Here is a 25,796-nt window from a genome sequence, read left to right as displayed (position 1 = left end):
CTGCGGCACTAGTTAACCGGACAAAAAACAGGTGGAATAATAATAATAACTAGATTGCAGTTCCTGCAGAAACTGCGAGTGTGATTGCAGTGCTGGCTGGTATCTGCTAAGGTGTTGCTAGGTGGTTGCTAAGGTGTTGCTAGGTGGTTGCTAAGGTGTTGCTATGGTATCCGGGGTGGTTGCTAAGATGTTGCTAGGTGGTTGCTAGGTGGTTGCTAAGGTATTGCTAGGCGGTTGCTAAGGTGTTGCTATGGTATCCGGGATGGTTGCTAAGGTGTTGCTAGGTGGTTGCTAGGGTGTTGCTAGGCGGTTGCTAAGGTGTTGCTATGGTATCCGGGGTGGTTGCTAAGGTGTTGCTAGGTGGTTGCTAGGTGGTTGCTAGGCGGTTGCTAAGGTGTTGCTATGGTATCCGGGGTGGTTGCTAAGGTGTTGCTAAGTGGTTGCTAGGTGGTTGCTAAGGTGTTGCTAGGCGGTTGCTAAGGTGTTGCTATGGTATCCAGGGTGGTTGCTAAGGTGTTGCTAGGTGGTTGCTAGGGTGTTGCTAGGCAGTTGCTAGGGTGTTGCTATGGTATCCGGGGTGGTTGCTAAGGTGTTGCTAGGTGGTTGCTAGGTGGTTGCTAGGGTGTTGCTAGGCGGTTGCTAAGGTGTTGCTATGGTATCCAGGGTGGTTGCTAAGGTGTTGCTAGGTGGTTGCTAGGTTGTTGCTAGGGTGTTGCTAGGCGGTTGCTAAGGTGTTGCTATGGTATCCGGGGTGGTTGCTAAGGTGTTGCTAGGTGGTTGCTAGGTGGTTGCTAAGGTGTTGCTAGGCGGTTGCTAGGGTGTTGCTAGGCGGTTGCTAAGGTGTTGCTATGGTATCCGGGGTGGTTGCTAAGGTGTTGCTAGGTGGTTGCTAGGTGGTTGCTAGGCGGTTGCTAAGGTGTTGCTATGGTATCCGGGGTGGTTGCTAAGGTGTTGCTAGGTGGTTGCTAGGTGGTTGCTAGGGTGTTGCTAGGCGGTTGCTAAGGTGTTGCTATGGTATCCGGGATGGTTGCTAAGGTGTTGCTAGGTGGTTGCTAGGGTGTTGCTAGGCGGTTGCTAAGGTGTTGCTATGGTATCGGGGTGGTTGCTAAGGTGTTGCTAGGTGGTTGCTAGGTGGTTGCTAGGCGGTTGCTAAGGTGTTGCTATGGTATCCGGGGTGGTTGCTAAGGTGTTGCTAGGTGGTTGCTAGGTGGTTGCTAGGGTGTTGCTAGGCGGTTGCTAAGGTGTTGCTATGGTATCCGGGGTGGTTGCTAAGGTGTTGCTAGGGTGTTGCTAGGGTGTTGCTAGGCGGTTGCTAAGGTGTTGCTATGGTATCCGGGGTGGTTGCTAAGGTGTTGCTAGGTGGTTGCTAGGCGGTTGCTAAGGTGTTGCTATGGTATCCGGGGTGGTTGCTAAGGTGTTGCTAAGTGGTTGCTATGCGGTTGCTAAGGTGTTGCTAGGCGGTTGCTAAGGTGTTGCTATGGTATCCGGGGAGGTTGCTAAGGTGTTGCTAGGTGGTTGCTAGGTGGTTGCTAAGGTGTTGCTAGGCGGTTGCTAAGGTGTTGCTATGGTATCTGTGGTGGTTGCTATGGTGTTTCTAGGTGGTTGCTAGGTGATTTATATGCATAAATTAGATTAAATGGTGTTTGCACGTTGCTACGCAACGTGCAAATACATCAATCAGCTATGCACGCTAGGTTGCTCTGGCCGTTCGGGGGTGTCCAAACTTTTGACCCGTGGCTCCATTACACACAGTACTGGGGGGCCGGGGTGTCCAAACTTTTGACCCATGGCTCCATTACACACAGTACTGGGGGGGGCCAGGGTGTCCAAACTTTTGACCTAACGCTGATTAATCCCATAGCTGCTCCATTACACACAGTACTGGAGTTCTAGCTACCTGTCCTTCGATCTAGCTGCCGTCCTCCGATTGGCCCCATTCATTCCAATGGGGCCACTTCGTACGACATTCGTACGAAATCCGTACGTCGTAACTTTTCGTAACGCATATTTTCGGAAAGAGCTCAATAAGTTCTACAGGTCCTCAATTGGTTTCATCTTCGTATTTCAAAAATTGCGACGTCCACGGGCGTGCAAAGTTCTGCCCATTCATTTTCAATGGGCAAAAAAACGCGTACTTACGAAGTTTTTACGAAAAACGTAAGTCCGATCGGAAAGCTGTATACAAGCCCACCATTCCCGATATGGACGCACGTTTTCTCTTTTGAACGAAGTCGATATTTCGAAAACTGCGGCACTAGTTAACCGGACAAAAAACAGGTGGAATAATAATAATAATAACTAGATTGCAGTTCCTGCAGAAACTGCGAGTGTGATTGCAGTGCTGGCTGGTATCTGCTAAGGTGTTGCTAAGGTGTTGCTATGGTATCCGTGGTGGTTGCTAAGATGTTGCTAGGTGGTTGCTAAGGTGTTGCTAGGCGGTTGCTAAGGTGTTGCTATGGTATCTTGGGTGGTTGCTAAGGTGTTGCTAGGTGGTTGCTAAGGTGTTGCTAGGTGGTTGCTAGGTGGTTGCTAAGGTGTTGCTAGGCGGTTGCTAAGGTGTTGCTATGGTATCCGGGGTGGTTGCTAAGGTGTTGCTAGGTGGTTGCTATGTGGTTGCTAGGGTGTTGCTAGGCGGTTGCTAAGGTGTTGCTATGGTATCTTGGGTGGTTGCTAAGGTGTTGCTAGGTGGTTGCTAGGTGGTTGCTAAGGTGTTGCTAGGCGGTTGCTAAGGTGTTGCTATGGTATCCGGGGTGGTTGCTAAGGTGTTGCTAGGTGGTTGCTAGGTGGTTGCTAAGGTGTTGCTAGGCGGTTGCTAAGGTGTTGCTATGGTATCCGGGGTGGTTGCTAAGGTGTTGCTAGGTGGTTGCTAGGTGGTTGCTAAGGTGTTGCTAGGCGGTTGCTAAGGTGTTGCTATGGTATCCGGGGTGGTTGCTAAGGTGTTGCTAGGTGGTTGCTAGGTGGTTGCTAAGGTGTTGCTAGGCGGTTGCTAAGGTGTTGCTATGGTATCTTGGGTGGTTGCTAAGGTGTTGCTAGGTGGTTGCTAGGTGGTTGCTAGGGTGTTGCTAGGCGGTTGCTAAGGTGTTGCTATGGTATCTTGGGTGGTTGCTAAGGTGTTGCTAGGTGGTTGCTAGGTGGTTGCTAGGGTGTTGCTAGGCGGTTGCTAAGGTGTTGCTATGGTATCCGGGGTGGTTGCTAGGTGGTTGCTAGGTGGTTGCTAGGTGGTTGCTAGGGTGTTGCTAGGCGGTTGCTAAGGTGTTGCTATGGTATCCGGGGTGGTTGCTAAGGTGTTGCTAGGTGGTTGCTAGGTGGTTGCTAGGCGGTTGCTAGGCGGTTGCTAAGGTGTTGCTATGGTATCCGGGGTGGTTGCTATGGTGTTTCTAGGTGGTTGCTAGGTGATGTATATGCATAAATTTGATTAAATGGTGTTTGCACGTTGCTACGCAACGTGCAAATACATCAATCAGCTATGCACGCTAGGTTGCTCTGGCCGTTCGGGGGTGTCCAAACTTTTGACCCGTGGCTCCATTACACACAGTACTGGGGGGCCGGGGTGTCCAAACTTTTGACCCATGGCTCCATTACACACAGTACTGGGGGGCCGGGGTGTCCAAACTTTTGACCTAACGCTGATTTATCCCATAGCTGCTCCATTACACACAGTACTGGAGTTCTAGCTACCTGTCCTTCGATCTAGCTGCCGTCCTCCGATTGGCCCCATTCATTCCTATGGGGCCACTTCGTACGACATTCGTACGAAATCCGTACGTCGTAACTTTTCGTAACGCATATTTTCGGAAAGAGCTCAATAAGTCCTACAGGTCCTCAATTGGTTTCATCTTCGTATTTCAAAAATTGCGACGTCCACGGGCGTGCAAAGTTCTGTCCATTCATTTTCAATGGGCAAAAAAACGCGTACTTACGAAGTTTTTACGAAAAACGTAAGTCCGATCGGAAAGCTGTATACAAGCCCACCATTCCCGATATGGACGCACGTTTTCTCTTTTGAACGAAGTCGATATTTCGAAAACTGCGGCACTAGTTAACCGGACAAAAAACAGGTGGAATAATAATAATAACTAGATTGCAGTTCCTACAGAAACTGCGAGTGTGATTGCAGAGATGACCGGGGTACCCAAACTTTTGACCAGTTGCTCCATTACACACAGTACTGGGGCCCTGGGGTGTCCAAACTTTTGACCCGTGGCTCCATTACACAGTACTGGGGCTCTGGGGTGTCCAAACTTTTGACCCGTGACTCCATTACACACAGTACTGGGGCTCTGGGGTGTCCAAACTTTTGACCCGTGACTCCATTACACACAGTACTGGGGCTCTGGGGTGTCCAAACTTTTGACCCGTGGCTCCATTACACACAGTACTGGGGCTCTGGGGTGTCCAAACTTTTGACCCGTGGCTCCATTACACACAGTACTGGGGCTCTGGGGTGTCCAAACTTTTGACCCGTGGCTCCATTACACACAGTACTGGGGGGCTGGGGTGTCCAAACTTTTGACCCGTGGCTCCATTACACACAGTACTGGGGGCTGGGGTGTCCAAACTTTTGACCCGTGGCTCCATTACACACAGTACTGGGGGGCCGGGGTGTCCAAACTTTTGACCTAATGCTGTTTTATCCCATAGCTGCTCCATTACACACAGTACTGGAGTTCTAGCTACCTGTCCTTCGATCTAGCTGCCGTCCTCCGATTGGCCCCATTCATTCCAATGGGGCCACTTCGTACGACATTCGTACGAAATCCGTACGTCGTAACTTTTCGTAACGCATATTTTCGGAAAGAGCTCAATAAGTTCTACAGGTCCTCAATTGGTTTCATCTTCGTATTTCAAAAATTGCGACGTCCACGGGCGTGCAAAGTTCTGCCCATTCATTGTCAATGGGCAAAAAAACGCGTACTTACGAAGTTTTTACGAAAAACGTAAGTCCGATCGGAAAGCTGTATACAAGCCCACCATTCCCGATATGGACGCACGTTTTCTCTTTTGAACGAAGTCGATATTTCGAAAACTGCGGCACTAGTTAACCGGACAAAAAACAGGTGGAATAATAATAATAAGAAGAAGAAGAAGAATAAGACTTAAGAAGAACAATACTGTGATTGCATTACTGCAATCACACTAACTAGATTGCAGTTCCTGCAGAAACTGCGAGTGTGATTGCAGTGCTGGCTGGTATCTGCTAAGGGGTTGCTAAGGTGTTGCTATGGTATCCGGGGTGGTTGCTAAGATGTTGCTAGGTGGTTGCTAAGGTGTTGCTAGGCGGTTGCTAAGGTGTTGCTATGGTATCTGGGGTGGTTGCTAAGGTGTTGCTAGGTGGTTACAAGGTGGTTGCTAAGGTGTTGCTAGGCGGTTGCTAAGGTGTTGCTACGCGGTTGCTAAGGTGTTGCTATGGTATTTGGGGTGGTTGCTAAGGTGTTGCTAGGTGGTTGCTAGGTGGTTGCTAGGGTGTTGCTAGGCGGTTGCTAAGGTGTTGCTATGGTATCCAGGGTGGTTGCTATGGTGTTGCTAAGTGGTTGGTAGGTCACTCCTAAGCAGTTGCTAGGTGGTTGCTAAGGTGTTGCTATGGTATCCGGGGTGGTTGCTATGGTGTTTCTAGGTGGTTGCTAGGTGATTTATATGCATAAATTAGATTAAATGGTGTTTGCACGTTGCTACGCAACGTGCAAATACATCAATCAGCTATGCACGCTAGGTTGCTCTGGCCGTTCGGGGGTGTCCAAACTTTTGACCCGTGGCTCCATTACACACAGTAGTGGGGCTCTGGGGTGTCCAAACTTTTGACCCGTGGCTCCATTACACACAGTACTGGGGCTCTGGGGTGTCCAAACTTTTGACCCATGGCTCCATTACACACAGTACTGGGGGGCCGGGGTGTCCAAACTTTTGACCCGTGGCTCCATTACACACAGTACTGGGGGGCCGGGGTGTCCAAACTTTTGACCCGTGGCTCCATTACACACAGTACTGGGGGGCCGGGGTGTCCAAACTTTTGACCTAATGCTGTTTTATCCCATAGCTGCTCCATTACACACAGTACTGGAGTTCTAGCTACCTGTCCTTCGATCTAGCTGCCGTCCTCCGATTGGCCCCATTCATTCCAATGGGGCCACTTCGTACGACATTCGTACGAAATCCGTACGTCGTAACTTTTCGTAACGCATATTTTCGGAAAGAGCTCAATAAGTTCTACAGGTCCTCAATTGGTTTCATCTTCGTATTTCAAAAATTGCGACGTCCACGGGCGTGCAAAGTTCTGCCCATTCATTGTCAATGGGCAAAAAAACGCGTACTTACGAAGTTTTTACGAAAAACGTAAGTCCGATCGGAAAGCTGTATACAAGCCCACCATTCCCGATATAGACGCACGTTTTCTCTTTTGAACGAAGTCGATATTTCGAAAACTGCGGCACTAGTTAACCGGACAAAAAACAGGTGGAATAATAATAATAATAATAATAATAAGAAGAAGAAGAATAAGACTTAAGAAGATCAATACTGTGATTGCATTACTGCAATCACACTAATAATAATAATAATAATAATAATAATAAGAATAAGACTTAAGAAGAACAGTACTGTGATTGCATACTGCAATCACACTAATAAGAAGAAGAAGAATAAGACTTAAGAAGAACAATACTGTGATTGCATTACTGCAATCACACTAATAATAAGAAGAAGAAGAATAAGACTTAAGAAGATCAATACTGTGATTGCATTACTGCAATCACACTAATAAGACTTAAGAAGATCAATACTGTGATTGCATTACTGCAATCACACTAATAATAACAATAATAAAAAAGGCTCTTATCTGTTTGCCAGGCACACCACATATTATGATCTTAAATATGTCAATACGTTTTAGATGATGTACAAGTTTACCAGATGTTTTTGTATAACATTACTTTCTTCTGGTAAAAAGTAATTAACTTACTTCATTTTTTACACTATAAGGTGCACTTAAAATCCTCAAATCTTCCCCAAAAATGTCAGTGAGCCAGTGCTTTTTATGTATGAATTTTACCAGTCAGGTTTTAAGGAGCAAATTGCAGTGTTTTTCAGTTTTAGTTCAGTTAAGTTATTCGGTTTCAGTTTTGTTCTTCAGCACAGAGGAGTAGCATTAGCATTAACCACTATTTCCCCTTTAAGAGGTGAGTATTATCGGTCTGTAGCCTGCTGCTTACCCCAGTTAGCACTGCTGGAGCAGCATTAGCATTACCCACTAACTGCACTCGCTATTTCCCTGTTCAGAGGTTAGTATTTTAGGCCTGTAGCCTGCTCCTAACCCCCGGATAGCACTGCTGGCGCAGTTAGCCAATAATGCTAATTCTAAGCTTAACCGATGCACTTTACTAACCCAAATAAACAGTTTTCAGGAAAGAAATCTGTGTAGATTAACATCCAGCCCTTGTTTGACTTTAAAAGAAAGTCTTTTTTTAATAAAGTTACTTAACTTAGTAAGCTACCCCTCCCTCACCCCCCACAACCTGCTGAATTAGAAGTTTCTGATCTATTACAATGCGCCTTATAATCCAATGTGCCTTATGTATAAAAATAGATGTTTATTGAGTGCCGCTTATAGTGCAAAAAATAATGGTAACAATGAATGAGAAAGATATACACAGGACCGGTTAAAGATTATTGTGTTGTCCAGTAGCACTGCTATATTGCCCAGATAAGCTGCTTTTTTTATTGCTGAACTTCACCTGTCTGACCAATTCTTCTCTTCACTGCTGAAATTGAGACAAAGTTCGATATTAAGCTGAGCTGAAGGCTAAAGCTGTTGCCATGTCGGTCAGACAGATCTCTTCCAGTACCAGTCGTTTGAATGTGTAGGAAACAGTACTCACTGCTCTTTGACTTCATCTGTAATTTATCTGAAGAAAAGACTTACATTCTTAAGTTATCTGTGTTTCTGTGTCTTTTTCTAGTATGTATGATAAAAGTGTGAATGTGTATAAGTGTGTAAATGCTGCAGTAGAGACAGCATTAACACATTCTGTTTCAGCACTGCTTTACAGACAGAGGCTTTGTAAAATGACATTTTTAAACCAATATATCACTTTTACAATATACTAATAATTGTTTTTTAAGAATACTTAAGTAACCTTTTTTCAGTTTTAGCTCATGTGTTTTTCTTAACCCTCAATGGCATCTTTTTGGTTATTACATCATCTCATACCATATCATACTTATATATGAAACCCTGTCAGTTTACTGCAAGATTTTGTAACATGTCTGAATATTGAGTGTATCTGAAGAGCTTAAATGAAAAAAGAGAACAAAACACTGACTGGTATTGTATATCTAGTGCCCTTTGTGATAATGTGCTTTTGTTATATATATAGAAAAAAGGATATAAGGGTGCAGGTCATAAACTCCCTGGCACACCAGCAGTATTCAGAAACCATTCAGGATTTAAGACCCTTCACATGCTCTAAGCCCTGCTAAACTAATATGCACAGACTCCCATTAGCAGTCAGGTTGAAACAGGTGAAACAGCAAACACAGAACACAATGTCCAGACAGAAAAGGGGTGTTAAGTCCCCAGGCCTGGTGGGTCTACAGTGTTCCACCTCATTTAACACACGTTCATTCAACTCATCAGCTACAGGAGCAAAGTCTGTGTGTTTGAAGAGAGAAAAGAGAAAAAACTCTGATCTCTGTAGAGCTGCAGCCCCCCAGGACCTAAGCCTTGACACCCCTGGCCTGTCTGGACATTGTCTCTTCCAGCATGTGTACCCTACCGCTGAAAAAAGGCTATTTTAAAGTCGTTCTGCCAGCACAAATGACTGAAGCATTTTTTTTTACTGGACTTGTTTTTGTAGCTCTGTCTGGTTCTTATTGATTTCTGACCTGTCATTAGTGTGGGACATATGTCAGCTTTTACAGCAGGTCTGAGTAGGCATTTGTTTGATAGGAGCAACATGCCCCATTAGTTATGAGTGCAATAAAAGCATTGGGACCCAGGCAGCAGAGGAGACAGAGCAGGACAAATAATCACATCAATTGCTTGAGATGGTTTAAAGATCAATGCAAATGCAATAGACTGCAAATGCAACAACACGGGACAGTTTCTATTTTAGTCTATTCTAGTCAAAAGTCTTATCAAATCTTTGCAAAATGTGAATTGAATCTTAGTTTCTATAGCCTATACATTCACGAGGCTGTTTATTTATTGATTTACTGACTGCTTCTGAAATGGTTTGTACAAACACTGCACGTGTAAAGGACCTATAAAATGGGACTAAATGTGTTTTCTATGATGTGTGAGGAACACGACAGATTTGAAAACACTTAACAAGAACAACATCGGCCTCTGTTGGCTAAAATAAGGAAGTGCACATTTCAGCTTTACTGAAGATACAGTTAAATAAGTTACATTAAAAAAAAAACATAAAATAAGACATAAGTAATACCATAACAGGGACATTTGCTACATTATAACAGTGCAGAGGACATAACAGAAGTGTCAGGAAATACAACAACAATAAAAAACAAAAAATTAAGAGACCAAGAGCTGTGGAAAAATTAAGACACCACTTCAGTTATTGAATCATGTCTCTGATTTTGCTATTTATAGGTATATGTCTAAACAAAATAAACATTGTTTTTTTATTCTATAAATTACGGACAGCATTTTTCTCAAATTTCAAATAAAAATATTGTCGTTTAGAGCATTCATTTGCAGAAAATGAGAAATGGCTGAAATAACAAAAACGATTCAGAGCTTTCAGACCACAAATAATGCAAAGAAAACAGATTGATATTCATAAAGTTTAAAATGTAAGTTTAAAACCATTTTAGTGGTCTCTTTATTTTTTTCCAGAGCTGTATATGTCAACAAATAAAAAAACCTGTTTCCCTTACATTCAAACTGTTATAATATGCTTTCAGATGTTTAAAGGCTAACAATATACACTACAAATGTGTAAATATTAAGCTTGCATAGTCCCCTCAATATTTGGGGGCAACATGGAAGTTTTTGTTTTGCAGTTGTGCTACTCATACATGTCCCACATGTGCATGTTATCTGGAGCAGCAGATCAGAACAGAGAAGAAAATAAGCAAAATCAAAGAAGAAATGAATTGCTCAGTGTTGCTCAGTAAATCAAACCAAATGAATCTACTGTTTCTATAGTCATAACGCAATGTCACAATATAACATTTTTAACGTTTAAAAGTGTTAATCATGGTGTTTATGTTCACAGTGTACAGGGTATTTTAAAAGGGGTGACCGGAAGTGAGAACCAGCTGGCGAACATAAACATAGCGCTAGCTTAGCAGGCTAATATTCAGTAGAGAGGAGATGTTTGATTCAGTTTACCGAACCGATTCATGTGAACTGTCTGAGTCAATGATTCAGTTCTGTAGCTATCCTCTGAATAAACTTACAAGTCCGTCAAAAGCCTTGTACATTTCTTATACTTTTTTAATAGAATCTCTTTAATAGCATTTGTGCTTTTTTTTTGTTAAGGTTGATTAACGTGATATTCTAACATGGTTTCTGTATATTAAATTAAATTAAAAATGCTCTATAATACCCCAGAGCCTATTTTATTATTATTATTATTATTATTATTATTATTATTATTATTACTACTACTGTGTGCACGTGACTGTAAATATTATAAGGTTAAAATCCTGATATAAAAATATAACAGATTTCATTAGTATTAAACTATTTATAAATGTTGTTCTAGAAATCAAGTCAGAACTAGTTCTACGGAACGTAAAACATTTAACTAAAGCTTTTAGATTGGTTTTAGTGCTTTAAATGATTTGGTACAGACCTATAGAAGCAAAAAAAATACAATTAATAATAATCAATAATCAATTAATAATTGATCTCCAGCACTAACCCAGTCCTACATTCAGTAAATAAATAAATAACTTCAGATGAACAAACACAGATTTTCACTGTCCTGTAGTGATGCTCTGAAGATATTCATTAAGCCACTTAGAAACTGCGTGAGTTAAAATGACTAAAAAAGTGCTGGAAGGAACACAGCTTTTAAATGGTCTGTGACACATAAGCGACTTCACTACAGACTATTATTGACTCTTAGAGTGATTCATTTCCCGTTGTGTCTCAGGTTATATTACTCGAACTTTTTTTAGAACCACAGAAAGAGAGGGTAATTAAACACTAAAAATAAAGCTACTTTATTTAACAGTTAAGCTCGCTTTGCCTTGTTTTTGTAAATTACTATCCCAATGAGTTTTGAATGAGCCCGAGCTACTTTGGTTCTACTACCCAAAGACATCTTATGTCTATGCAACTACCTACGAAAAAAGAACCGGTTCAAATGAACCGACTGATTCATGAATCGTGTGTCGCTAGGCTAAAGTCGAAAGCGAAATGTCAACTGTCAACAGCGCTGCCTGCCGACTTTCAGCCTTCTAGAGCCTCCTGTAGAGTGTCAGCCGCTGTTCCCGTAGGTTTCATTGTTTTTTCAGTTATTCATTTATGCACGCGACTTTTAACGGACGTGCTGTAGTAATATAACACTTTCTGTGCGGTTAATGAAGCGCACAAGTGCTACAGCGGAGCGCGGAGACAGCGTTAGCGTTAGCATCTTAGCTTAGCCACCTTGTTGCAGTGGTGCAAGTGTTTTTCAGCGTCTTCGCTCAGTCTGCGCCAAACAGCCGTAAATAAATATACAGCTACTGTGATTTATAATATTTTACACTAACTGGCGGAAAGTAGTCCTAGTTTTGTTAGTTAATGTTACATGTGATGTTTGTTAAGTTGTTAAGGAATCAGTGCATTTGTTTTTATTCTGTAGCTCTAGGGTGGTTAGTTAACTAGTGCAGGCAGACAGTACTGCGGTTTCTACAGCTACTGACTCAAACAATAGCCATGAAGTATTGTATTGTATTTATTATTACAGTAAAAAGAGGAATTACACCCATTTTTTTTATTTGAGATGCAGACAGATTGATTGTGATTGGTTTAGTTTTAAATTGTAAATTGTAGAGAAACTCACTAATTGAGATTTCTTTACAATGGTGGTGAATGAAACCAAGATTTGCAACATCTAAATCAACTGCAGCATTTTTATTTATGTCCAAAACAACAAGTAAATGTGTGTCATTGTTAGCTTTATAGTTAGATTGTTGAAACTTAACATCTGTAATCAGTGCACTGTACTTTCAGTTTCTTAACTGAGTCAGACAAACATTAAGTTAACTGTATGAACATATTAAAGGGCTAAAATGGTTGAAATAACAATAAAATGCAGAAGAAAAAAAAAATTCATATTTATAAAGTTTTAAGAGTTCAGAAATCAATATTTGGTGGAATAACCATGGTTTTTAATCACATTTCGAATGCATCTTGGCATTTTCTCCTCCACCTCCTCTTACACACTGCTTTTGCCACTCCTGGTGCAAAAAACCAAGCAGTTTAGCTTGATTTGATGGCTGTTATCTACCATCTTCCTCTTGATTATATTCCAGAGGTTTTCAATATGGTAAAATCCAAGAAACTTTTTTAATTGGTCTTTTTTTTTTATCCTGGGCTGTGTGTGTTTAAAGAATTAATAATTTCACTTGTTCTTCAAAATACAAACAATGTCACTTGGATTGGTTGATTATAAAATGCTGCATTTTAGAGAAACCCACTAGCTCAGATATCTGTACATTGGTAATTAGTGAAGCTGGATGTCTCAGTATCTACAGTACAAATATAGCTATTATATTATCTGTCCAAAGTAAATTTACCAGTAAATTTACATGTGTCATTGATTTGTTATGAGGAACGCCTTAAGATAACAAATTATACACACTTAAAGAGAAGTTTGTTCCAGACACTGATATACCAACAAAGTCACTCAGATTAGTTTAGTGTAAAATATTTAATTTCAGGGTAACATGCATATTTCTTTACAGTGATAGAAATTCGGGGATGATTGCTGTCTACAACACAAATATATTTTTAATTTCTGTTTTTATGTCTCTCCCGTCCATCAATAAACCTGTATGTCTTATGGGGCTTTATGTGAGGTAAAGTAGCAGTTAATGTTAAGAGTTAAGAGTAATGATTTTGCTTTCGAAAGCCCAGTGTGTTTCTCTTATTGTGTATTTCTTTTACACATTTACGCATTAAATCTAGTTTAAAAAAAAAAAAAAAAAGAAATTTTCACTTGTTGAGAAGCAGACAGATTGACTGTGATTGGTTTAGTGTAAAATAGTTAATTGTAAAGAAAATCACTAACTGAGATTTATTGAAAGTGGTGGTGAATGGAAACAGGATTTGCAATATCTAACCCAACCACAGCATTTTCATTACTGTCCAAAACAACCAGTGAATTTACATGTGTCAGTGTTAGCTTTATAGATTATAGAAACTTAAATCTATGATCAGTGCACTGTACTTTCAGTTTCTTTATTATTTCTTAATCAAATATTTAATTTATTTACTGTATGAATTATATATACACACCTAAAAAGAATGCACCTGTTTTTCAAAACTTCAAAACTGTACCAAATTTCCGTGTTAAAGTATCAGCACTACTTGGATTTGTTTAGTATAAAGTGTTGCATTTTTTACCCATTAGCTCATATATCTGTACAATGGTGATTAGTAGAGAGGAAAGTCTCAATATTTACAAAAGAAAAATTTAGCTAGCTGTTTTATACTGTTTTATGTGAAGTAGAATGAGGATTAATGGTAAGAGTAGTAAGTTTTATTTTTGCTTTAGAATGCCAAGTATATTTTTGTTTGCCATTAATTGGTTAAAATACATTTAAAGACCATACTGTTTTTTAGTTAAACATAATGTCATGCAGCAGGTTTTGAGTTGTGTTGAATATGATATCTTGAAATCCATTTATGTATAAAGTAGCCTGTTATATTTGATGCATTCAGCTGTAATAAATGGTTACAAAAATTCACTAAGTGATTATTCGTTTTTTTGTTTTTTTCACCTACAGCTTTCCCTTCTCATCTCGAAAACCTTTTCTCAGTAATGTGATCTACAGTACAAGGCCTTGCGTCTGGTGGTGCAGAAATGGCAGATGATGTGGATGCCAGCCCAGTCAAGGCAGGGCGAGGTGTAAACTCTGTGCAGCCGTGTGCCAGGCAGAAGTTCTGCAGCGGTAGCCACTCCCGAGAACTCCTGGATGGGCTTCTGGCTCTGCGCGAAGGGGGTATTCTTTTTGATGTGGTGCTGCTGGTGGAGGGAAGACCCATTCAAGCTCATCGCATCCTGCTTGCAGCTTCCTGTGGCTATTTCAGGTTATTAGTTCTGCATTTTGGTTTGAGCATCATTAGAGTTAATTACTTCGGTTAATACATTTGAAATTTGTGTTGTACTGGGATGTGTTAGACATTTTTTTATGTGATGCTGCAATTTTATATCATATTAATAATGAAACTTTAATATTATCTTTCTTTAATAGTAAATTGATACTTTTAGATAATACTACTTTGTTAAGTGATTTTTTTTTAACATAAGTTAAAAAAAAACAATTGTAGGACACCACAGAACATTGTAGATGCATCCACATCCACATAGCTGAGAATGCTGTATAATGTTAAAAATAAGCTAAAAATATCCCAAATATCTTTAGAAACTGAAGAAAAAATATTGTAACTTGACAACAAATGTTTATACACAAATAATTGTAATAAATTATACACAATTTATTCATTTCATGTTAAATAATATATTTTTGTTTTGGTGTCTACTTTTAAGTCTATTTGTTGTAAGATAAAGAAAAAGATGTAGAAAAAAACTCAGTTTATTAAATATGTACTTTCAGAGCATATCAGTGTAATTTACGTTCAACCTTTAAAATACACAATATGTCCAAATTTTTGTAGATATTCTTTCTAAAATTGCATTTAGCTACTTTAATGTTGCACCTGTTGCTGACAGAGATCTGCAAAATTCCAATACTAAGCTTGCAATACTAAGACCCTGTAGAAAAGTATTGCCTGTAGAATAGTACTTTTTTTATTCAGACTATTAGTATTATTGTTTTGAGTATTGTAGCTGACATACAGATGCTGTGTTGTAGTCTTCTCTGAATATTTTCTGTTCTCTTCTAGAGGTATGTTTGCTGGGGGATTGCGAGAGATGCAGCAGACTGAGATCACTATTCATGGAGTCACACACACTGCCATGACCAAACTTCTGGACTTCATTTACACATCTGAGCTGGAGCTGGATTTGGAAACAGTGCAGGAGGTCCTGTGTGCTGCTACGCTTCTGCAGGTGTGATTAATTATCATGGAACTTAATTAATGATTTAATACAGCTTTTTTGAAGATAGTAAATGTATTTAGAGCTTCCACACTTTGTAAATTCACTGCTATTGGTCTGATAGAGGCCTACCGTTATAACATTAAAAGTATTAATACTAACAGCAGTTCATTCAGTTTAGAATTTCTTTACTTGATCTTGCTATATTTGGCTGGAATTACACTAATTGCTTCCTACAGAATCAGAATCATATTTTACGAGATTTAAATATTTCAGCCGTTTACTGTGTATACAGCAATATATACACAAACCAAATCAAAGATCATCAAAAAGAGAGAGAGCAGAGTTAATGAGCTGATGCTGGCTATGATGACTTGGCCCATTTCTTTCCTGTGGCAGTAACTATATCAGTAGGCCTCCTGGGAAATTATTGGGGATAACTATATTAAACTGGATTACTAATTTCCCTGCTTTACAAAGCAACTGTACAACTGTATGGAAAATGTGATTTTATATGGGTAAACTAATCTGTTATTTTGGCATTGAAACTGATAAACTAAACTTTAATAAAATTCCTAAATAAATTCAAACAGACCTTTTTCAAATCTGTGTGAATTAGGCCTGTAATTATAGCTATTTTTAGACAGTATATTGTCCCAGAAATAATTGTGATAAATTACATTATTGTCAATAAAAAATAATGCTGATAATATTAAATGCTAACACAGTATTATAATAATTATAATTATTATAATTCACTTACAATCTTTTAAAGGACAGTGAACATTTATTTATTTATTTTATGAGATAATAAATAATAATTGCCTTATTGTATGGTGATTTGATAATGTGATTATTGTATCAGACCTAGTATGAATAAAAAAAAATTAAGCAGAACTACAAATTCATTCACGATATGTAGTACTCACAGAAATGCTAAGGTAAATTAACTTGTCTAATTGATACATTCTTTTTCAGTATTAATTGTAGTTTTGTATGCCTCTTTTTCACGTGTATTCAAGGTCCGAGATGTGATTGGCTTCTGCTGTGAGTTCCTCTTCTCCTGGCTAGACGATGACAACATCCTGGAGGTGGAAAAGCTTGCCGACATCTATGGCTTAGACCAGCTAGGGGAGAAGGTGCGCTCATATCTTCTGAAAAACATCCAGACTTTCTCTCGCACATCTGCTTACCGCCAGCTTCCTGCCGAGAAGGTTCTTCGAGTGCTGTCCAGCGATGAGCTCCAGGTGAGCTCAGAGTATGAGGTGTTTGAAGCAGCACTGCACTACCACTTCAGTCCTGAGGAGGTGGATTTGGATCAGGGGAGCCTTCAGGTGGGAGGAACCAAGGCAGACGTGTTTCTCGAGGTACAGTAGGAGTTTTGAAATCATAGATGTGAAGTGCAGTGTAGGAGGTACACAGTTTTGAAATCTAGACTGTTGTAGACTAACCGGAAAAAAAACAATCAACCAGTCAATCAACTGTTATTTTGACTCGGAAGTACGTTGAGGGCAACCCTCATTTTCAGTGTAGCCGAGCATTTACAAATACAAGGATTGACAAAAAAAACTAAAATGTATCATTTTAAAATAACAGCAAACAAAAGATAAGAATAGATACTAATAAAAATAGAATAAAAAAAATAATAATAATACAATTTGGTTTTAATTGATAGAAAATTAAGATCAAAAGAAGATAAGATTATTACAATAAAAAACAGTTCAAGTTAAGCTAAGACTAACTTACATAATACAATAAAATAGATAATAATTATAATACAAATAATAATAGTAATAATAATAAAAAAATCAAAAAAAGTAAAAAAGCAATAGTATAAAACTATATATTAAAACAAAATAATAATAATAATAATAATAATAATAGTAATAATAATAAAAAAATCAAAAAAAGTAAAAAAGCAATAGTATAAAACTATATATTAAAACAAAATAATAATAATAATAATAATAATAATAAATAAAAATAAGGAAAGAAATATAAAGTAAATAAAGAACTTAGAGAAGAACTAAAATAAAAATTATAAGTTAAAACAGGTGCAGGCTCTCTTAAGGTGGTAAGATATTAAAAGTAAACAATCTGGTAATGTTTAACCCTTTAATGTTCTGGTCAACAATTTGCTGTGTCTGTCAGTAGTATGCTTTTTTATTTTACGTTTGTAAATCTTTTCAAACAACAGGACTGTTTTACTGAAAAATGTAAAATTTTATAGTCAAATTTTAGTGGCTTAAATAATTGATAGAAGTGTATATATTCTTAAAAATGCAGTCTATATAATGAAAATCCCTGATTTTATTATTGCTCAAATCAAACAAAGTAAAAAGTATGAAAAATATATTTAAAAAATGTATAACAAAACTATTCCAACGCTAAATATTAAAAGGGTTAAACAAGTGCTTTGGATGCTTTGTAGATAAATGATTTTAATACTTTAATAAAGTGTTTTTTGTAACTGAGTAATTGAGTATTCCTCTGGTCAGGAACCTTTGATGATGTTGGAAGCAGTGCGTTTCTGTCTGATGGAGAAATCCCTTCTGCAGCGTCTCCACAACCGTCTGAAGCCCTGTCCTCTGCGGGATTCTGTCTCAGCAGCACTTCGCTATCACAGTCAGGAGCTGTGGCAGCCGGTCATGCAGAGTTCTCTCACTCAGCCTCGCTCCAGCTCCCTGTGCATTCTGGGATTTGGAGGCATGTATTCATCGGGCCCTCCAGCCGAGAACGAGGAGCGCATTCAAGCGTTCCATCCGTCCTGGGGAGAGTGGCGCAGCCTTGGGGCAGAGCGTGCTCCTCGCATGTCCAACATGGGCATTGCAGTCTTAAATAACTTCATTTACCTGATTGGAGGAGACAAAAACAGCAGTGGCTTTCGGGCCGAGTCCCGTTGCTGGAGGTGAGTTAACGGAACTCAACACACTGAAATAAATGCCAGAGCGAGCTCCCTTTCTGTGAACACCCGCACATGAAAAGCCACAGTATCCAGGCTGGAGGGTCTTGAGGTGATGAGCTGCTCTCCAGTATCAACAAGACTATATTCTCTTGAAAGTTACCATTGCATTTAATTTTTATGACACAAATGGCTGGGTTTATTCATTTTATTGTGTGTTTTGTCTTGCATGATAGCAGTGTTTGAGGCTCATCATTTGTCAGTTACATGTGCTAAACTCAAATCAACTTGTTTCATGGAACATACAGTTCGACATTCTATATTCACTTTAAACGATTTTTTTTTTATTCTTTAAAACCGGTTGGATTTCTTTTTCTTCATCCTCCATACTTTAGCGGTGCAACAACAAACACCGCAACACGACAATACACGCCTCTCTGTAGCTCAATAGGGAGAGGCAGCAAGAGCAAAAACTTTCCCTGTCCTGTTGCTGCTGTCCCGCAACACTCAGCTACTGTCCCGCGGAGCTCACCTACCGTTAAAAAGCTCCGCGCGACAGTAGGTGAGCTCCGCGCGACAGTAGGTGAGCTCCGCGCGACAGTAGGTGAGCTCCGCGCGACAGTAGGTGAGCTCCGCGCGACAGTAGGTGAGCTCCGCGCGACAGCAGCTGCACCCGCAAAAAAACACACAATATCTACAATGCATGTAACAGCACTTAATGCCACTACTTTAAACCTCAAGTATGAATGAACATAAGTTCAGCCACACTACACCATGGTAGGGGACTGACATAGACTGCTCTTCTAAAAGCCTGAATATTTCACTACAAGAACACAGGCATTTATGTGTGGATTTTCGACATTGCTACTGAGCTTTTTCACACCCTGGGTGGTTTTTCATTATTAATTTTTTTTCTGAATTGTAGATTAACCCTTAAGCCATTTAAACTATGAAGAAAAACATATTGTATTATTTAGTAAACAAAAAAAGAGTTAAACACAGGGGAATATGTTTTGTATTTTAGATTCTTGAAAGTAGCACATCTTGCTTAGATGACAGTTTTACACATCACAGGATTTTCTCAGTCAGATTTATAAGGTATAGTGACCTGGAATGGCTTTCAGTTAACAGCTGTGCTGAACTTATCAATAGTTAATTACTTGATTTTTTTTTATCTTAATGTGTTTAAGAGCATCAGTAGAGTTTGTATACAGTAAATAGCTATATTTGAGTAATTATGGCAAGAACTCCTCAACTAAGTAAAGAAAAGGTGAATTTAAGAAATGAAGATCAGTCGATCTGAAAAATTGTAAGAACTTTAGAAGTTCAGTCACAAAAAAAACATCAAAAATGTTATGATAAAACTGGCTCTCATCAGGAATGCCCCTCTGTTCCACAGGATACGTTCATTAGTGTTACCAGCCTAAGAAACCACAAGTTACCAAAAGCACCCCAGATAAGAGCACCTAAATGCTTCACAAAGTATTTTGGTTTGTTTAACACTTTTAAGTTACTACATGATTCCTTATGTGTTCATACTCTGGATGATTTCAGTAATAGTTTACAATGTGGGGGGAAAAATCAAAAAAGGAGATAGAAGATGTGTCCAAACCTTTGAATAGTACAGTGTACTGTAAACATATTTATTATCTGTACTTAAGCTTGTCACGATAATTACATTGACTTACTGTACAATATATAGACATAACCGATATGTCAACTTGGTAAAAAAAACATCACAGACCTCTCTAAAAAGCCAGTGACGCTTCAGTAGCAATTAGGAATTCACACTAAACATGCTATTATTCCTAATGCACAGTGCACAGTGTCATTTCTTTATTTAACAACAGGTTGGACCTGTTGTGAGTTTATGGTGTGGGATGGTGATTTGCCACACCCAAACATCACACATGGTTGCATTCACAGGATTTCAGAATGACATAATGAAGTCTGCAGTACTCAGAGGGAAGCCTTAAAAAGCTCTTCACATCTATTTTTGTTTACAATTTTTCCCATTTTCTCGCCAATTTACACGGTCAATTACCCAACCCACTCATTAGGACTCCCCTATAACTAGTGGTGCCCCAACAGGAGGGTGAAGACTAGCATATGCCTCCTCCGATACATGTGAAGTCAGCCACCACCTCTTTTAGAACAGCTGCTGATATAACATTGCTGAGTAGCATCACAGCGCATTCGGAGGAAAGTGCAGCAACTCTGTTCCAATACATCAGCTCACAGACACCTTATGCTGATTGACATCACCCTTTGGAGTGATGTGAGGAGAGAGCGCCATCTACACATCCAGAGAGAGCAAGACCAATTGTGCTCTCTTAGTGCTACGGTAGCTGATGCCGATAGCTCTTCACATCTATGAAATGCTGTACTGATAATCAGCAACCCACTCAAAAACTAATAATGGTTTGTAATAACCCTTATCGCAAATTGTAGGGCTAAAATAGTTGTAAACAAAAATAGAGTGCAATGATTTGTATATGTGATAGAGAAAGCCTGTTTCTACTATTGTGTATCATCCACTCTTTCTTTTAAACAACAAGTACAACTGTATCATGTACTGAAGCCTGAGGGCCTGAAGATCACGAGCATCCAGTACTGGCCATCTGCTTTGTTCATTGTGCTTGAGGGTTTTTTTCCAGATTCTTTGAATCATTTAATAATATTATGTACTTTAGATAGTGGGATATAACATTGACGAACATTTTTTGTAAATTGGTGAACTTGTGCCCATCTTTGCTTCTGAGAGACTCATGCCTCTCTAAAATGCTATTTTTATACCCATTCATTTGAGAAGGTTGCAAATTGCCCCTCTTTCCTGCTGTTTTTTTTTTTTTTTTGTATTAGTTCTACTTTTTTGGGGTTGGGGTTGTATAATATGCAGCTCTGGAAAAAGAGACCACTTCAGTTTTTGAATCTGTTTCTCTTTTATTCTATAAACTACGGACAACATTTCTCCCAAATTCCAAATAAAATTTCATTTAGAGCATTTATTTGCAGAAAATGAGAAATGTCTGAACAAAAAAAAGCAGAGCTTTTAGACCTCAAAAAATGCAAAGAAAATAAGATCACATTAACCAGGAAAAAAAAAGTTTTTTAACCACAGTTTTCATTCATCTTGGCATGTTCTCCTCCACCAGTCTTACACACTGCTTTTGGATAACTTTATGCCACTGCTGGTGCTAAAATCCAAGAAGTTCAGCTTGGTTGGATGGCTTCTGATCATCCATCTCCCTCTTGATTATATTCCAGAGGTTTTCAGTTAGGTAAAATCAAACAAACTCATTTTTAAGTGGTCTCTTTTTTCCAGAGCTATATTAAAGGTGTCATCTGAATTATGTTTTAGATTCATGGCAGATAATCATTTTGACATTTCCCCCTTGTTTTAAAACATTAATGTAATAGGTCAGATGGCTTACCAGTTGCTCAGTGGCTTATTTATTAAAGTCCCAGTTATTAAAATGTCTCATTTATGGTCTGTGGAAACTGACTGTATGGGAAAAATGTTGACCAACATATATATTCATCAAAAATATATATTTTACACACAGTTTTTGTAAGTGCTAGAATTTATACCATGTGTAAAAGTGGCTCTTCTCAACAGATTTGATCCTCGCCACAATTCCTGGTGTAATATTGAATCCCTACGGCAGCAGCACGCAGACCATTGCGTGTGCGTGGTAGGCGACTACATCTACGCCATCGGAGGACGTGACTACAGCAATGAGTTGGACTGTGTTGAGCGCTATGATCCTCGAACAAACATCTGGGAATACGTGGCTCCACTCAAACGAGAGGTACTAATAAATTTGATTAGACGAATTCCTGCTACACACATTACGTATCAAATGATCGATTGTAACCAAATAAACTTCCCCTTCAGGTGTACGCCCATTCTGGAGCAGTGGTGGACGGAAAGATCTACATTGCATGTGGTCGTCGAGAAATGGCGTATCTGAAGGAGACTTACTGCTACGATCCTCAGGATAACTGGTGGAGTGTGTGTTCTGATGGCCCGGTGGAGCGAGCCTGGCATGGGATGGCGGCAGTGAACGGTCGTGCTTATGTGATCGGAGGCAGCAACGATGGCTGCGGATACAGACGAGATGTCCTCAGGGTGCGGAATGTGTTTTATTTATAATATTTTCGAAGTGCTCCTTATGTAGACTGTATATAGGTCCTGCAGATTTAAATACCGTACTTACCATATTTGTCTCTCTATAAGGTGCACTTAAAGTCCTTTAATTTTCCCAAAAATCGACAGCGCGCCTTATAATTCTGTGCACCTTGTGTATGAATTTAACCACTCAGGTTGTAAGGAGCAGTAAAGCCACTCCATGTAAGTCCAGCGTTATACAGGAGTTTCAGTAAAGTATCTCCAGCATCGGGACTGGAGCAGGGGCTTGGTCTTTCGCCCTTCAGGGGCAGGTTTATCAGACTGTAGTCTGCGTATTTACCATGTTAAAACAAGCTACGTAGGATGAACCACTAGCTGATAACGCCCTGGCTTACCATAACACTCAGGGTTCCTCAGTTCCTCAGCAGCATTCACTAGTGCTAAGCGCTGCTAACCGTGCCTAGCGCTGCTGCTAGCTTAGGAAATCTAAGCTTAAATAAACGGAAGTGCTTTACTCATTTTTCAGGAGAAAAATCTGTGTAGATTAACATCCAGCGCTCGTTTGACTTTGAAAAAAAATGTTTTTGTATTTAAGTAGTACATTTTTGTTTACGTAGGCACCTTATAATCCAGTATGCGTTATGTGTGAAACTAGACCATATAATACGATGGGCTTTATAGTCTGAAAAATACGGTACATATTAGTGTTAGCAGTTACTGAATCTGATTGTAGTTGATACTGAAACATTTGTTTGATACAGTATTTCATTATTTATGATAGAGTGAGTCAAAAGTCGTTTTTATGTCTAGAGCATGGACATCGTCTTGAAAGCCACCATACTTTGTTTTAGAACTTAAATGATGTCCTGCGACTTTTGATTCACCCTGTAGATACTGAATAGTTTACATTAGTTACCGAATTGTCTAGAATAGATGAATAATCATCTATACATCTGCTTTTGTTATGCCTGCAGGTGGCGTGTTATAACCCAACAGCAGACGTATGGTCAGTGGTGTGTCCGCTGCCGGCCGGCCACGGAGAGCCAGGCATGGCCGTTCTGGACCGCCGGATCTACATCCTCGGCGGGAGGTCACATGATAAAGGCAGCCGCATGAAGTATGTGCACATCTATGACCCCGAGGAGGACCACTGGCAGAGTGGCACGTCTCTGGACGAACGCGTGTCCGGCCTGTCGGCCTGCGTGGCCCTAGTGCCCAGATACACCCTGGCTCAGGCCCAGAGCTGGGAGCAGAGAGCCAAAGCGTCTTGGGAGGAAGTGGACTGGGACGATTCAGACAACTCCAGCGATGACGGCTGACAGGATGCGCACCAGTCGGCGAAGGGGGGGGATTATAAAATCGGTACATTCATAAATTCACAGCAATTCTCAGCAAGTTTCTACAGTCTGGTAAGAGTTACCCAAATCTCAGTGCAATGCAGTGTCTGATAGAGTGTCTGATAGATTACATGCATTGTTGATGTCAAAAGTCTGACATATTCTTTGGCCAGATCAGGTAAGAACTGATTTATTTGATGTAATGACTGTACTATTTATTATGTCTGATATTTGGAACAAATGCCCTTAATATTTGCTCTTAATTTGTAATGTGTTATAAAAATGTATTTGTTTGGGAACCGACATGTTGTGAGAAGAGCTGCATTTTTTTTGCGGACATGGAAATGGGCCTTCTAGTTTACTGTTTTTTGTTTATATATATATATATATATATATATATATATATATATATATATATATATATATTTTTTTTTTTTTTTTTTTTTTTTTTTTTTTTTACCAAAATCATGTTCGGCATGTGCATGACTCAAAACTGTTTCAGCACTCCAGTTCTCTTATTACATTTATGCAAACATCCATATAACACTTTTTATGCATTTAGTGCAAATTGTAGAAATCCAAATGTACAATTATGATTATAGAAAACATACAACATGCGTGCCAGGATTTGTTTTCTTTTTTTTTGTTCAAAATAACTTCTAACTATTAGTTTTGGGTGATGGCTAATCATTCCTTCAGGTGTAGTGGGTTAAATGGGGGTGGTATTGAATAGTAATAGCGTTTCAATAGCATTCAATAGAGTGTAGAACATTCCACAGACTTTCTGCAGGCAATTCATACTGATTAGCATCTGTCCAGGTTTTTCGCATTTTGATTAGCATCAATTCCGACTTCTAGCTTTAACTTAGACTCTAGTGTTTGGGACTAATTTTGATGTCCTGCTGAGGTTCAGCTGTTTTATCTTTAAGGAACAACATTACAGAAAACCAAAAATGTTTGTACCCAGAAAGTTTTGGAAAAGTCATGAAAATTTAGTCTACAAAAGCTTGTGTTTCCATTTATCGACAAAGAAAATCTATTTTGAGCTAACAAAATACATCAGCTCAGAGTTAGTTCAGTAATTTATCCCTACACAATGGAGCTCTCAGGATCTGACACACATTTAATTATTAGAGATTGTGTGTTAACATTTTTATCAGATTCATTTTAGGCCTGCTAAAATAAATTTTAAATAAAGTTATTATCCATGTCTGCACTGATGTTGTTTTAAAAATCATATGGTCATGACATGAAAAAGTGATGAAAAAAAAAACATGGAAACTTAGTGGATGAAAAGTTTATGAACCCTGTTAAAGACGCTGTAACAAACACAGGAGGCCACATTCCAAAAGGACAAATAGGGATTCTAAAATGTAGGTCATGATCATTTTTTTAGACGATATATTGTACCAGAATTAATTGTGATAACATTATTGGCCTTTTAAGACCATTTTTGTTTCTTGAGAAAAAAAGACTATGAACATATAATGGCTTAATAATGCAAATACACCAAAGTAATAAATTGTACTGAATGGGCAAGCTATTAAAACATAGTTTATGTAGTTTAGTTTATTTTTAAGTTTACAGTTCAAATAAAAATAATGATCAGTGCAGTTTAATTACTGTAAGACTATTTAGACATTGGACTTAGGATGTAAGAAATGCTAAAATATCCCAAACAAAATTAAAATAATTAAACAAATAACACTGTTATAAAAAAATAAGTGCCTCAGCTTATTTGCATTAATGGTCTCTCCTCGCTAAGTAAACACCATAAAAGAGGTCATTGCCAAATATTGTACAATAAGTCAAAGACATAAATATTGTAACAGGCATAGGACAGTGGTCTTACAACTGGTCCATAAACCCACTCAGATGTTTCTTCAGGATTTGATTAATTAAAGTTAAAATTTGTAATTCTAAATGTGTTGAATGAGTTACTGCTGAAATAAGTATAACTACATCTCCCAGCGATTATCTCCCATGATCAAATCTACATTTATTTATTACTTTTATTAAAGAGCAATAAGGGCAGTGGCTCTACTCTGCTTTATGACAAAGATGTTCTGTCTGTCTCTTTGTTTGTTTTTGTCTGTTTCCTTTCAGCTGCTGTGTGTAATGTATTGTCTGTATCTGGACAGTTTAAGGTGGGAACGTGCTATAAAGCCACAATCTCCAAAACAATGCCTGTG

At 39.0% G+C, this 25,796-nt stretch overlaps 1 protein-coding gene across 2 annotated transcripts; it reads left to right on the top strand.

The window, feature by feature from the left end:
- The first annotated feature begins 11,352 nt into the window (after positions 1–11,352).
- On the top strand, positions 11,353–23,982 carry klhl22 (kelch-like family member 22). 2 transcript variants are annotated; one of them, XM_015603161.3, is made up of 8 exons: positions 11,353–11,459; positions 13,993–14,263; positions 15,080–15,245; positions 16,256–16,600; positions 17,732–18,141; positions 21,755–21,947; positions 22,034–22,267; positions 23,242–23,982. In XM_015603161.3, exons 2-8 carry the CDS (start codon positions 14,037–14,039, stop codon positions 23,584–23,586), a joined length of 1,920 nt encoding a protein of 639 aa, XP_015458647.1. In that variant the 5' UTR covers positions 11,353–11,459; positions 13,993–14,036; the 3' UTR covers positions 23,587–23,982. The 2 variants fall into 2 exon arrangements, with proteins under 2 accessions (XP_015458647.1, XP_007239634.1); XM_007239572.4 differs by having other exon boundaries at positions 13,960–14,263.
- The last annotated feature ends 1,814 nt before the right edge of the window (positions 23,983–25,796 follow it).

Source organism: Astyanax mexicanus, chromosome 12 (genome assembly GCF_023375975.1).
Source record: "Astyanax mexicanus isolate ESR-SI-001 chromosome 12, AstMex3_surface, whole genome shotgun sequence".
Lineage (NCBI taxonomy): Eukaryota > Metazoa > Chordata > Actinopteri > Characiformes > Acestrorhamphidae > Astyanax > Astyanax mexicanus.
Note: the sequence above shows the minus strand (reverse complement) of the source record. Positions and strands in the feature narration are given on the sequence as shown.

Coding starts and splice junctions, on each gene's coding strand:
- klhl22 (XM_015603161.3), top strand. CDS start 14,037: ATGGCAGATGATGTGGATGCCAGCCCAGTCAAGGCAGGGCGAGGTGTA. Junction 15,246..16,255: donor GTGCTGCTACGCTTCTGCAG/GTGTGATTAATT, acceptor CGTGTATTCAAG/GTCCGAGATGTGATTGGCTT. Junction 18,142..21,754: donor GCCGAGTCCCGTTGCTGGAG/GTGAGTTAACGG, acceptor TCTTCTCAACAG/ATTTGATCCTCGCCACAATT.